Source organism: Amblyomma americanum, chromosome 8, assembly GCF_052857255.1.
Source record: "Amblyomma americanum isolate KBUSLIRL-KWMA chromosome 8, ASM5285725v1, whole genome shotgun sequence".
Taxonomy (NCBI): Eukaryota; Metazoa; Arthropoda; class Arachnida; order Ixodida; family Ixodidae; genus Amblyomma; species Amblyomma americanum.
In genome coordinates this window covers 15,849,329-15,863,941 of record NC_135504.1, presented here as the reverse complement: position 1 = coordinate 15,863,941, position 14,613 = coordinate 15,849,329, and the positions used below count along the sequence as shown (strand labels likewise).

Genomic DNA, 14,613 nt, shown 5'->3' with positions numbered 1-14,613 from the left:
AATTCTGTGCGCAAGCATTATTTATTTTTTACCATAGTGGTGGCCTAGTGAATTGGGCACCTTCGTTGTGTGGAGGAGGTGCAAAGTTCAATGTACAGGGGCGCTGGCTGCCCGCCACTTTTAGAGTGATTACAAGGTTACCTTTGACCTGGCTGGTGCCTCGCCTCTCTGACGTGAAATTCTTCGGAAGGTGCACACTGAACGTGCTACAGCCACGGTGCTCCTTTTCAAACCTGCCGTTGCACCAGTGAAAAATCAAAAGATAATTTATTTGCTTCACTCCCAGATGACTAGCAATCAATCTTTTTAGGCAATATACACACGCTTGTTCAACAGCTAGGCCTTATTAATTATAACTCTATAGGAATTTAGAAAAACTGTTTAAGTGAGCCCCAGCTTAAAAGAGCCAATGGATGGTGTTCTTAGTTTACTAAAACAGTGCACCGAGCACAACTACACATATTGCTCCCTTCTTTCAATTCCATCAAAGTTCGTCCTTGCAACTACTTCATAAATGACATTCATAAATATGATATAGCCAGCTTGCTGAACTTTTATAATGAACATTCATTTATTTTGCAAATGAGAAATAACCTCTGTTAACAAAACAAGTACACAAGCAACATCTTCTTATCTGGTTCACCTACACAAAATTCATGCAAAAAACTGCAAATAGCTGCTGTAGAAGCACAGCTTCAAGATGAGAGCAGTACTAATATAAAGTACATGCACTTTGGTGGGATGAGAAAGGAACAATTGAACATTATCACAAAATATCAGCCTTCAATTAACAATCTGCACACTATGCACTAAATCATTAAAAGCACAAGACTAGCTCACTCTCTGACTGTTTAAGTTTTTTCAGGCACTTTCACATTCTCCGTTTTCTGCCACATGTCCCCACCAGCTATTTTGTTGCTCTCTTCAGTGTCCTCAACTACTTCATCCTCTTCACACGAGACCTCATCTTCGGCAATTTCTTCATGATGTTCACAGAGTTGCTCTTGTCGCGGCGGCCTGATCTTAGGACGTGGTGCAAATGAGTGCGTCAGTTCAGATGCCGGCACTTCTTCAACACGCTCATGTTGTGGTCTTCTGGGCGTGTTCCAATAGAAAGTGGTGAGGAAAAACAGAAACAACTTTCCAAAGACCATGGCCGCAAAAAGGCCTAGAACGCAGACGCAGATGACGTTGACAACGTTGTTGAGCATGCTCCACCAGGTCTGGTGCTCCGCAAAGTTGCGTGCAAACTGCCCGAGCGCGGTGCCCATGTTGGCAAGTGGGTTGAACAGGGCCTTGGACAACAGCTCGGTCAACACGAACAGCGGATTGACCTGCAACAATGGATGATGCAGTGCATCACAGGTGCCAATCAACATTTTTTACTGTAAAGCTGTCAGTGGATCACTGGGCATGTAAGTGTCATTGTCGTTGGTGCAACGCATCACGTTACCGCCTCATGATCACGTGACAATGACGTCACGGTCACATGGCGTCATGTGGATCATGCAACCAGTGACGTCACCGGTGGTGAGGATCCCTTCGAATGCACTCCACACAGCTATTCGTTCACCCTCTCCATTTCAGTAAACACGGCAAAGGCTTAATCATAAAAGCACAAATAGTTGCACTGATCAAATGTAGTAATAAGAAAGCTTAAAGGGACACTGAGGAGAAATTGAAGTTGGCTTTTATGGATAGAATACCAGCTCCTGATCACAAAAACGCCGCTCTTACTGAAAGCAAAGGTCTTGTAAGGTAGACAATAGCAAGAACCAAAATACAGGTATCGCCGCCACAGGCCCATCTCGCAAGTACAAGCATGGTGACGTCATAGGACAAGAGACGCCACTTTGGAGGAATTTTCCTTCCTACACGGAAACCGCGAATCTCTGAGGCTGACAAAGGAAGGTCGCACAGTTCAGTATTGAAGTAAGTTTTGTTTTAAAACCGATAGTGCACATTTATCGCACAAGGAAGGCAGACAAAAGACAACCTGAATGTTGAAAGCAAAAGGAAACTGATGCTTGGCAGTGCCACAGGCAGCCAGGAAAGTTTCGATTTTTTATGGCGCTTCGCGTCTATGAGCTTTGCGGACCCCGTGGTATTGTTTTTGACGCACCTCGATTTACAAACTCCGAACAGCAGAAGAACTCCAAGTGCCACTTCAAGGGCTAGTTAACCATTGAAGGAGTCTGTTAAGGCTTGTCAGATGATCGCCACGGTCGATGAAAAACTATGATGGTACGATCGTCGGTGATCATACAAAGCAGTTCGTAGTATAAAGAGCACTTGCGTCTTCGCACGCTCGCCCAGCGAAACATTCCCGGCTGTGGCAATGAACTTCAAACTACTTAACTGAAATCGTTTATTACGGGCGGGAGACAAGGTACAAGGCAGTTAAGAAAAATTGCTGATGGCCTAGCTCTGTTAGGCCAGGATATACGTAGCGAAAGCGCGGAAATTTCTGCATCGGAAGAGTGCATTCACTAGATGCGCCTTTGTTGACGGTTATACCCAGAGCCGTCGTGGCGGAGTGATAGCGTCTCCGCCTCAAACGCCAAATGCCCTGGTTCGATTCCGAGCCTCGGCACAGGATTTTTTTTTATTCAGTGAGTGGGCGGGGGATTTCAGTGGTTCCCATAGATGCCGCCACCAAATCCGTTGGTTAGCGGTTAAGCGCAGGCTCTGTTAAGGTGCGTGCATGCTCTGGCGTAACGCGCGCGCGCTGCACGGCGACGCGCGTCGGCCAAAGCGAGACCCTCTATACTCCAACTGCGCTTGACCGCCGACGCGTTCGGCGGCTTCGGCGCACTCTGACAGCTCTGGTGAAGACTTCGAGCATGTCTCTATTTCGCGCCGAGTGCGCCAGCCACCGCCGGCCCGGCCAGACTGACTCGCCTCCATGGCGAGGTGCGCATTGTGACGTAATTAGTAGCTTCGGCAGTTGGGCTGAGTTGTTCTTTTCAAGCTCTCAGCTAATTTAATCCATTCACAGTACACATATGAAGGTACATGCAAGTGGGCAAGAGAGCTCGATCGAGTGGACCCGTTGGATCTGGCGGAAGCCGTTGAAGCGTCATGCGACGGCTTTAGTTTCAAGCCGCCAACTTTAAACGCGACCGCCCTTGAGCACCCATCCGTTTTTCGTGGCAAAAAAATAAATAACTTGGCCCATGCAACCGTGGGAGACCTCGACACCACCTGCTGCACCGTGCAACTGCGCCGTTCAAGGAATCACAATGTGTTGGCCCCAAAGCCCCGGCCAGCCTCCGATGGGCGCAACGCGCCGACCTTGTCCTGGCCCCTCGAGACTCTCCGTACTGGGGTTATGATATTTAGTTTGCAACGGCTGCTCACTGAGGAAGGGGGAAACGGCCCGCCGGCGCCTAACCTAACCATGCTGCCTCAAAAGCATCGCACGATCTGTGGGGCTGAGGTCGCTGAAATGCAGGCCGGAGTTTTTGTGAGAACTACGTCGTCAGGTTCGGGAACGAGATCCATCGTAACGCTGGCAAGATGCCGGTGCAAGCGTAAACGAAGCGACGGTAGCGACCCCCGATAGATGCCTTCAACGTGCGGCGGCGGTAGCTTTCATTTCGGCAGCTGCTAGACCGCACCGCTAGCCGCCAGAAATCACGGAGTCTGAGTTTACTATGTCACGATTCACGTCATTTTGTTCTGTGACGTCATAAGAGTCCTCCGTGACATCATAAGAGTTCTCGAGTTTGAATCGGAGCAGGAGGAAAAACTTTTTCAACTTCGAATCTAAATTTCTTTGAAATAAATGCATCTTTCGCTCCCGGACAAGCGGCAACAAAGCCATGAAATGCCGAACTATGAGATTTTGCTAACAAAAAAAATTTGATGAGTTCTCCTCAGTGTCCCTTTAATAGTAGAGGCATTTTTTGTTGTTAAACGATAATACAGTGCATTCAGTCACAATGGGCCAAGCTTGTTCAAAATCTAGTAAGGTGACTGCATAGAAATGACTGCTCGAAATGAGTATTTACACCGGTCCATTGTAGAATGACAAAAATGTTTGGCTACCAGACTTCACAACCTACATCAGGTGTATGGCATGCCGCTTCGCCTAACTGCTAGAGCATACTGCACAGCTCTAGAGCTTCTTGTTCATTACAGCTTTGTTTCATTTTTATATGCAGTTGCTTCTTCTGGCGAGACCTCTCCTCCCCATTTGATATATAGCATAGCTCCAAATATGAAGCACAACAAGTTGGCACTAGTCCTTTTTTGCTCTCAGAAAAATTTCCCCAAGCGATAGTCAGCACCGACAATGACTGAAAAGTTCACACGAATGTACAGATGAACAGACAAGTTTTCTTTTAACGGTAGTGTTGTGTCGTAGGCTTCAGTTCGAGTTTGGTTCTACTTGGATTGAATTTGGCCTTGTCTATGTGCATCTGTACATTGGATTGTTATGTGATCGTTCCATATAAAAACCCATATAAAGGTTCACACTGTATAAAGTAGAAATGGCATCAAGTAATTTGCTCACTTTTAAGACTGCAAAACGCTAGAAAAGTGTAGAAAGCAGGTTTCACAGCATTTCTGACTACCACATTTCAGGCCTGCTATCGAAGTGCTCATTGTTAAATGTATTCACGTGAAACTACATTTAAGAACCATCTCAGGTGATACAAACAAACATGAAACATACCATAGGAGGAAACCGGAAAAAAATGGCATCGTGCTATGAAAATGAACAAACGGTTGTCCAGGCTAGCTGGCCATGTTACCTGCCACACAGGGTCAATGTGGAGGCTTTCGTAGTACTTGTCGCACTCGGCGCTGTTCTCACGTCCGAGAGCCCACTGCATCCAACTTGGGGTGTAGCCTGGACGGCAGTGCTCTGGTGGAACTTCATTACGCGAGATGTACGCGTCCCGTCGCGCGTGCTCCACCTGTCCCATAGCAAGAAAGCAGCATTGCATGAGTACTGTCGAACGTGCTCTCGTCAGTCTCACCCCTCACGAGCGACGCTGCACCTAAGAGCCCGAAACGGCAAGCCAGAGCTACCTTTTATGCAAATGCTACATCTGCAGTTCTCAAAACAAGCACTATTATCAGTGATGACGAATTTTTATGCCCCAAGGCCAGCTGAGGCCACAGGGTGCTAAGAACAAGGTGAGTGGTTGACACACGTCTTCAACATGTCGTACAGAAGTGAACTTAATCTAAAACTGTGATTAGAACACATGAGGTGTGTATGGTCTACAACTGCTACAGACACTGCCGTGCCTGCTACTCCTAAAAGCAAAAGATGCCAAATTCCAGGTCAGGTGTAAAATAAGTCAAAAGAAAATGAATGCAATGAATGCTGAAATGAACAGTGCTCGACACTGTGCTCTGCTGCAAGCATTACTTGATATGTAGGTCAGTTTACACAAGTGTTCATAGCAATATGCACTACCTGCCGAGTGTATACAAGGCTTGTCAGAGGAGTGGTTCAAAGCTTTCTGAGGTGTCTACATAGGTCTGATGCTAGAGTAAAAGCGAGAACCATAAGTGACTCGACAAGTACTCGACATGAATGGTAACCTCTCTCGACGCTAAATGTTAAAGAAAGTAAAGAAACAGTAAAAGTTTACTGGAGAAATAAGACGCTCAATAAAACGGTGTTAGAACCTTCAGAAGGTCTTCCAAAAAGGATTTTACCTCTCTAGGCTAGACCTGGATGCATGAGAATGCAATGATGCAAACAAAAAATAATTCTGAAGATATTTGCTGTTGCTACACAAAATACAGAAAAATGAGAGGGCAAATCTTACGAGAGCCCTCTAACCTTTAACGCTCAAGGCAATAACAGAGGTCTTCGGTGGTTTCAGGTTTAATAAAAGCTGTGACACTGAACATTCTGAAAGAAGGAACAATCAGGCGAATGTTAGAGAATTAGTGGCCAGAATGAATAAAGGTGTAAGCAAGCAGGAAGAGATGGAAATTACCACAATGATCTCAGAAAAAAAAAACAGCTGCCAATTGATGAATAGTGTTTACTGGCCAGGCGACAACTCCCGCTGCCCTGCTCGAAAGGACAAGCTTTTAGACATCTATCAGTCTATATATATCCACATGACATGAAACATGGTAATTTCCAGTTGTGTATAACTTCACTTTTGCTCGCTGCATCTGCAGTTTTCAGCCTCTGCCAACCATGCTCCTCCTAGATATGCGAGAGGTGCTTAAATTGATTTAAATTAGTTAATAATCGAATGGATTACTAAATGACCAAACAGATAAATAAGCAAATGAACAAACGATTAAATAAATGAGTGAATGACTGAACAAACAAACAAATTAATGTACCAATGAATAAATGAATAGTGCTGATGTGGTGTGCAAGGTTCGATGTGCCAACGCTGCACATCGACTAGAGTGAAGGGCTCTGGACTAATGAATGAAATGCATTACCTGGTAGCAGAGAGCCCAGTGCCAGACGAAGCTAAGCACCAGGAAGTAGAAGGCACTCATCACGATGATAACCTTCCATGCGCGGCCCCAAATGAACGCGATGACAACCACGCCCAGAACACCGCAAAGCGGGACCGCAAACCGCACGTCTACGGGGCCCATGGTATGGCCCCAAGCCTGAGCCAGGCGCCCCAGGAGGGCGTTGGCGCCATGCGGCAATTCGTCCGGGGTCACCACCGAGCTGGACAAGATTGTTGACAGCTTCTGCTCCAGCTGCGATGACTTCGTTCCTGCATTCGTGGCGAGTTTTTCCAGTGTCGCCACCTGTTGGCGAGAGATGTAACACACCCAGCATCAAATCACTACCTACGCTGTAAGTGCATCACTTAGTGTCACCACCGGTTGGTCAGAGACTCAACCAGTGTGAAAGCTGCTGCAAGAATTTCTCAAGACGGTGCCAAATCACAATCTATGTTGAATGTCTTCCCCAATTGTGAGAGGTGTACAATGCCAATCACGGGTCAAATGGAAATTAAAATTCATCAGAAAATTTGCCACGGACACTACCCGGCTGTGCAAGAGAGAAGAAACACCATGACTGCTGTTATATTAGTTTCTGAGTCCACTACCTGTGCTATAAATGTGTAGCTCAGTTGCAGAATTTTGCCAGCTGAGCGATGCCAGCTGTTATGGTGTTACCAGATCATATGACCAGCCCCAGATCATGTGACTCATACAATGCTTCTGACTGGTCCTCAGAATCATGATGTCAATGCTTACCTGACCTCTCTCATTCCCCTTATTGGTTCCCATGCATGCATTCTTGGTAGCCATGCTCAATGTCTGATCTCTTGGTGTACACACCAGGCATCCACCATCACCATGTACAGTCTCTGCCAAAAGTAACCAGGCCAAATGGTTTGCTTCTCAGTTGTATATGGAGTACTTAGGCTACCCTTAAAGCTCTAAACCTCTGTAAGATAAGGAGAGCCCTTGTCCCCACTTTAAAGACCTTTAAAGGCATTATTATACACGAATTACCATGTGGCATTCTCCTACGATCGCTATATAATTTATAATCGAATTTCTTCTTCGTGCTGTTTCAGCTTCAACAGCCTAACGATGACTGTGACGTCAGAGTGGTTATAGGTCACGTGACGCATAAAAAATTGCAATATAGTCAGTGCTTTTACATTTGTTGTCATTCCGGCTCTTGAGGACGACAGGCTCCAGCATTGTAGCGAATTAAAACAATGAAGCAGCGATTATATCGCAGTTTTTCCACGCCTCATGTGTATTATTACCACACTTTGATGTCCCAGCCATCGTTCAGCTGTTGAAACCAAAACCAAAACAGCATGACAGAAAAATTTGATTATAAATTATTTAGCGGTCCTAGACAATTAAAACAAGGTGATTAATGCATGGCAGTGTCTTCTGCATCATTGTAAAGAGAAAACATGCCATTAAAATTAGGTGTCTCTACTCTTTTAAGCAATTCGAATATTGCTGCGGAGCTTGAAAAGAAAAAGCCGATTGGCAGGAGCAGTGATTTACTTCTGTCCCGGAATGTCTGCCATCCCCACTGACCTCTTTGGAATCGACATGAAAGTAGAGTGTGCAGCAAATTTAGACAACAGACTAACTGCCGGTGTCAGCTACTTCTCTCCTACTGCTTTACCCCACATTGTAATAGGATCCCCGAGTTACTTGCCTACACGATTCCTTTCCCATTCTAGTCTATGTGATTTTAGTGTCAATATCCAAAAAAACAAGGGCCTTGGCACTGATGTCAAAGTGAGCATTAACAACTTACAGATGGTGATGGTCGGGCACTGTTATAAAATTTTAATATCGAGAAACATGTCTGGAGGCTCATGACGACGACTGTTCATGAGTGAACTTGGGGCACTCCGCACACCTTTACGATGCCAACAAGAAACTGACACAGCAAGCAGGTGTCTGATAGCGCTATTTACCTAGCCAGCCAGTCACAATGCAGTACTCATTTGGCCTCATGTACCAGGAGTATCACGGCTCCTGTCCCTACTGATAAGTTGAAACAGTCAACACTCGATAATTTTAATAAACCAAAAGTTAGAATCTGGCGAGTTTCAATCAAAGAGGGTCCAGTGTACCGACCTTTACTAAAGCCTCACCAAAGCTGTTCTCACTAATCACTGCCAAAACGCAACAGAATAAGTTCGCTGCAGGACAGACAAAAGTATGCGCCCTTAATCGCTCTTCGCTTAAATCACCACGGACGCCATCCTCCGCTAACTCAAGCAGAGACCCCACTCACGTCGTCCGAGGAGAGGAGGATCTCGAACTTGACATTCGACGGCATCTCGTCGCTGCCGAACTTGGCGCTGTAGATGACGTTGAGCGCCAGGCGTCTGAGGTATATAAACTCCCTATCGTGCGCGCCATCCACGAGCACTTGGCTAAGCCGCAGCTGCTTAACTTGTTCGGCGCACTTCTTGGATTCGCGCCTCAGCGCCTTGCAGTCACAGTCGCAGCGCTGGTTGCCGCAACTCGGCGCTGGGACTTCATCCTCGGTCGCGGTCTCGCCATCGACTATGCTCGCATCGGTTTCGTCTCGTTCGGTTTCGGCGGGATAACGGCTGAACTTCCTGCTCTCGGCGGCCGATCGAGCCCTGATCTCGCTGTAGATTCGGGCCCTGGTCTCGGGAGAAGTCGTGTCCTCTGAGATGGGTTCGGACGGCGGAGCGCCGGAGCTCTTCTTCAACTTGGACTGGTGGTGTTGCTGCTGCGGTTGTTGCTGCGCTCGCTTACTGCGTGCCTCGCTGGCGGTTCCCAGCATGTCGTGCGGGTTAACCCAGCCCTCGGTGTCCCCGAGAATGACGCGCATCCGAGATGTATCTCCATTGCCGAAACGACTCCTGTAGAAATCGTCGACGTCGGAGGCCTCGGGTTCCGACTGACTCCGCGCGATCGCGCAGAAGCACAGTAGGAGGACGCTGACGCAACACAATCTCGACTGCATCGTTGTTCGTAAAAGCGGCACGAACCGCCGTTAAGGCACGAAGTTGACAACGCACGAGAGCTCGGCTGGCTCACAGCACGCGAAACTTAACACCACGCCATTCGTGTTGTGGTGGGTGTTTACATTACTCAAGTAGGCGAGTGCGGTATGGGCAGTCGATGCCGAGCGACAAGGCCGTAGCTTCCTCTCAGTCATTAAAGTTGACCTAAAGCAGACAATAAATTTTGTTAACAAACATTTTACATACAAATTAAAAATTTAATGGTTTTTTGACAACCTTTTGAAATCTTTTATCGTCGAACTACGAAAACATCAATTAGGGTGCTTGTGAATAGTCGTATTTGTGTTTGATTTCGAAGGGCGCTCGTTCAAAGTTGAAAGTAGTTGAAAAGTTCAAGAAAGAGCGCTCTGTAGCTTGTTTAATTGTTATGTTTGCGCATTCTTGCTTACTTCTTGCCACTTCAGTGGACGGCTGCCCAACTACCTTTCTGCGCTTTGTTTTAAACGATGCACGACGATGAATTCTGAGGCTGATGTGAAAGCAGGTCGGTATTTATCTCCATTCGGGTTTGTTAATCGCGTGCGCAAATTATTGACTGCTACGTCCTTGATATGAATGAGTTTGAAGGCTGAACGAAATTCATTTGGAAAGCTGACGCAGTTGGAGTTCACTTTCAGAGGACAATCGAAGGATAGAACACGAGTGCGGCATCTGACATGTGCACTTCTGTTCGTTCCTTCGATAGCATCTCAGAAGCGCGAATTGTATGTGCATAGATTCATTCACCCGCTGGTTATAATAGTACTTTGAACTGAAGAAAGCAGTATGCCTTAACCCCTAATCTGTGTGACCCCGCCTAAATCCATTGTTGTTCTTGCAGCCTTGACAGAAATCTTGGAGAATAACGGCGTTTTGTCCTCACTGCGCGCCAACTTGCGCTCTGAAATCCTGAAGGCTGTGGAGGAACCAGCGCGCGACGCGCCCCCAAAACTGCCAGAACAAAACTGCCTCATTAATGAGCTCGTACTGGAGTACCTCGTTTTCAACAACTACAAACGAGCCGCTTCCGTACTGGAAGCAGGTAAGGGTGTTCTGGTTTCATTTTTGCTTGCTTACGAAACCATATGTCAATGTGAATTTGGTTTAACATCCTGACGCGTCGCTGGGATTATGAGGGACGCTTTAGTGGAATGCTCCGGATTAATTTAGACCACCAAGGGCTCTTCAACGTGCCCTGACGTCACACGGACACCTTTGCGTTTCGCCTCCATCGACAAGGGGTTGCCGCGGCCGGGTTTGAGCCCGGTTCCTCCAGCTCAGTAGCCGAGCACCCAAATCACTGAGCGACTGCAGTGGGTACAACACTATATGCAGATTTTGACGTTATTAATCTGAAATTAGAACGAATGCTGGATGTGTAATGAAAGAATTTGGCATACCTTGCCGCATTCGGACGTGGCAGCTGTTGTTTTGGTATTCAACGCACTTTGTGTCTTGTGTCTTTGTAGATATATGCCAGTGTTTGATGTCAGCATATATGCAGTAGTGCTTTCAAATTGACTAAGTGAGTTTACAGGGTACTAAGAACCTGTGCTTATGTAATAATTGGTGGTAACAGCTTGTGTAGTAATAATTGAAAAATTGTTGAAAAGACTGGTAAAATATCAGTACATCATAGATAGACAACGTCAATCGAAACAGAAAAACAGGCATATTCAGCATGCTGACATGAAGTTACTAAAGGCTGTAACTTCAATTTGATACTGAAGGTATTACTGTATTTAGTTTGTGCTGAGAAATTCATACATGTAATCATTTTGAACATAAATGCACTTGAGTTGACAGGCTGAAATAGAACACTGGCATACATGGTCTGTGTAAAACAGACATGCTTGTTTGGAAATGTGCTCCTGACTGTCCACATTCAGACCTAAGCAGCTAACATTTTTTTATTTTGTTCATACATGCTGCAGACCCTTGTAGATGTGGATACATAAACTACATAAATGACTAGCATGTAGCATTTCATCTTTTTTCCACTATTCATCAACTCGGTACATGCGTCACTGCATGCGCTTTGGTTTTCTGCATATTATTTTTTAGACACACTTTTCTGCTGTGCCTCTCTAAGTCATTGATCATGCTTTGCAATTCATTTCCTGAGGGGCTTAGCAAGGCGATGTTATCAGTGAATTGCAGATTACTAAAGTATTCATCCCCAACTATTCCTTATCCAGGCCTCTGAATACCTCCTGTAAACAGGCAGTGAATGGCATTGACGAAATCTTGTCTCCCTGCCTGACACCCTTCCTTATTGGAATTTTGTTGCTGACTTTATGGAAGACAATGCAGCTGTTATAGATAGACATCTGAGTATTTTTACATTAGGCTCATCTACACACCGATTCCATAATGTATGCATGACTGCCAAGGATTCAGAACAAGAAACACTGCTCTAAGAAAAGAAAGCTAATAGCTTTTATATGGCACCCTCAGCTACTTTTCTGGTGCAAGTTGGGCTTAACTCAGTTTGTCTAAAATATATCCACTGTAGAGAAATTTGGTACTGGACCATCTAAGAATGAAAGGCCATAGTCATGCGGCATGTCTCACTTATGGTCACCTTCATGATAGGCACAATTGTTTATTGTCTTGATTGAATGCTGTCACTCGTATTTTTCACTCATCGCAGAGAGTGGATACCAGCAAAGCCGTGTTGGGCGTGCATTCTTGGAGAAAGAGCTTCACATTACTATGTCAGAGGAGGCCTCTCAGCTGTAAGCTTCTTCATGTACTGCTGAATGCCAAGGCACAAAGAATGTGCTTGACCCTTTTTTCATCTGTACTTTCTTTTTTCCCAGGCCACTGCTATATTCCATTCTAGAGACCCTTCGTAGCAGCGGAAAACGTGAGACCTCATCAAAGAGTAAAAAAAGGACAGCCTGAAGTGTCATCGTTGAAGTTGTGTCGCAAGTACAGCATGAGATACGAGGCTAATCTTGTTTCTCTAATTTTTTTCAAGTTCTAAATAAATTTGTTTGACTTGTGATTGTTTGCCTGAAAACATTGTTCCTATCTGTAATAGGCGAAGCCTGGAACTGATGACAGCTTTAAAAACCCATGGCCAGGCATAACGTCCTGTCACTTCATACAAGCCAGCTTAGGTAGTTTCTCATTTTTGTGAAACGCTGTAGTAGGGTAAAACCAAGGAGTTTGTGTTTATATATACATACATATATATATATATATATATATATATATATATATATATATATATATATATATATATATATATATATATATATATCCGCAGACAAGTTAAAGGAAATGAGGGGCCCGTTTGACAAATTTATGAAGGGAGCCAACAGTCACCGAAACCAAGGTGCATAGGGGAACGTTAATTTTTTTTTTAATGTGTTATGCTTATCAGTAGGATAATAATTCTTAGATTAATAAATCGCTTAAAGAAAATTACTTATAAAGCAGCAGAAAAAACAACCATGCCGCCGGTGGGATCCGAACCCACGACCTCCGAATATCGCGTCCGGTGCTCTTACCAACTGAGCTACGGGCTACGGCGACGGCTGTCCAATCTGCTGCTCTCGTGGGTATTTATGTTTACTGGGTGTAAGCGAGCCTTGAGAGTGTTCACCAGCGCCACCCTCGACCATAGCGGCGGACGTAGGACGTCCTGTAATACCGCGAGCGTGACGTAGAACGTCATCTAACGGCGAGGGCGAAAACTGTGCGAGAGCCCTCTTATACTACCTTTGGCATTAAGACTGCCAGAACCGAGACCCTCGTTAAGCTATCAGCAGACAAGTTAAAGGAAATGAGGGGCCCGTTTGACAAATTTATGAAGGGAGCCAACAGTCACCGAAACCAAGGTGCATAGGGGAACGTTAATTTTTTTTTTAATGTGTTATGCTTATCAGTAGGATAATAATTCTTAGATTAATAAATCGCTTAAAGAAAATTACTTATAAAGCAGCAGAAAAAACAACCATGCCGCCGGTGGGATCCGAACCCACGACCTCCGAATATCGCGTGAACACTCTCAAGGCTCGCTTACACCCAGTAAACATAAATACCCACGAGAGCAGCAGATTGGACAGCCGTCGCCGTAGCTCAGTTGGTAAGAGCACCGGACGCGATATATATATATATATATATATATATATATATATATATATATATATATATATATATATATATATATATATATGTGTGTGTGTGTGTGTGTGTGTGTGTGTGTGTGTGTGTGTGTGTGTGTGTGTAGTTGTGCGACCCTGCCTATATTGTCCTATATATATATATAATACCCCGCACGGGGTACTTATAAAGTGCTCGGAAATCTCAGTTCGAGCTCGTCCACGGTCGGGTTCGAATCCGCAGCTTTGTGCCAGCAGCAGAACGCTACAGCCGCTGATCCAGCGAGATGAGGAATTGTTGATTGATTTATATTTCCGTAGTGACAAGTGGGACGGATATGGCCCAATTGCTCCGGCATGTCAATGTAAGACACAGAGGCAGGTCTTAAGCGAATTTCTTCTGGCCCGCTAAAGTACGGTGCTTGCGGCGAAATATAGACAAGGAATGATGCACAAATATATATATATATATATATATATATATATATATATATATATATATATATATATATATATATATATATATATCTTTTTTTTGAAAAAAGATTCTTGGAAACGGGGACCGCAGCGTCCTGCATTACTCCACAAACCAATCACAACTGTGAACAAAATCGTTTTTATTGTTTACAATCAAACAAGCCAGAGGCATCCAGAGCTAGGCATCAAAATTCTTTAGCTTATACTTTAGTCTCGTGATTAGTTTCTTGTTTAGGCAGCAAGAAACGCTTTAACAACCGTCTACATTTTGTCACGGAGGACGCCTACTCGGTGGTCCTAAATGTGGGCGAAGCTTCATTACAGCGTTGCTGTAGACTTGTCTCCGACTTTTTTTTTTTGTATAGTAAATTTTAAGCCGATTCCGTTCCCGTCGTTACTGCTTTGCTTTCATACTTTCCTCCACGTTGTAGTTCAGGAGTACTTGCGCGATTGAGATAGTCGCCACGCCTTTCCCTTCCTCGCAGTGTCCTCAAGGTAGATGTCCTCTTCTTCCTCGTCAGCTGTCATCATCAAACTTAGCGAAA

General features: G+C 45.0%; 2 protein-coding genes across 2 annotated transcripts; one reads left to right on the top strand and one right to left on the bottom strand.

Annotated features, from left to right (window-relative positions):
* Positions 1-559: 559 nt before the first annotated feature.
* LOC144100963 (uncharacterized) lies at positions 560-9,586 on the bottom strand. The gene is made up of 4 exons (XM_077633904.1): positions 8,735-9,586; positions 6,433-6,756; positions 4,761-4,925; positions 560-1,334 (listed from the first exon to the last, which is right to left on the bottom strand). Exons 1-4 carry the CDS (start codon positions 9,437-9,439, stop codon positions 852-854), a joined length of 1,677 nt encoding a protein of 558 aa, XP_077490030.1. The 5' UTR covers positions 9,440-9,586; the 3' UTR covers positions 560-851.
* A 178-nt stretch (positions 9,587-9,764) lies between these two features.
* Positions 9,765-12,483, top strand: LOC144100081 (centrosomal protein 20). Its single transcript, XM_077633124.1, has 4 exons — positions 9,765-9,984; positions 10,321-10,521; positions 12,133-12,217; positions 12,302-12,483. Exons 1-4 carry the CDS (start codon positions 9,957-9,959, stop codon positions 12,384-12,386), a joined length of 399 nt encoding a protein of 132 aa, XP_077489250.1. The 5' UTR covers positions 9,765-9,956; the 3' UTR covers positions 12,387-12,483.
* Positions 12,484-14,613: the final 2,130 nt, after the last annotated feature.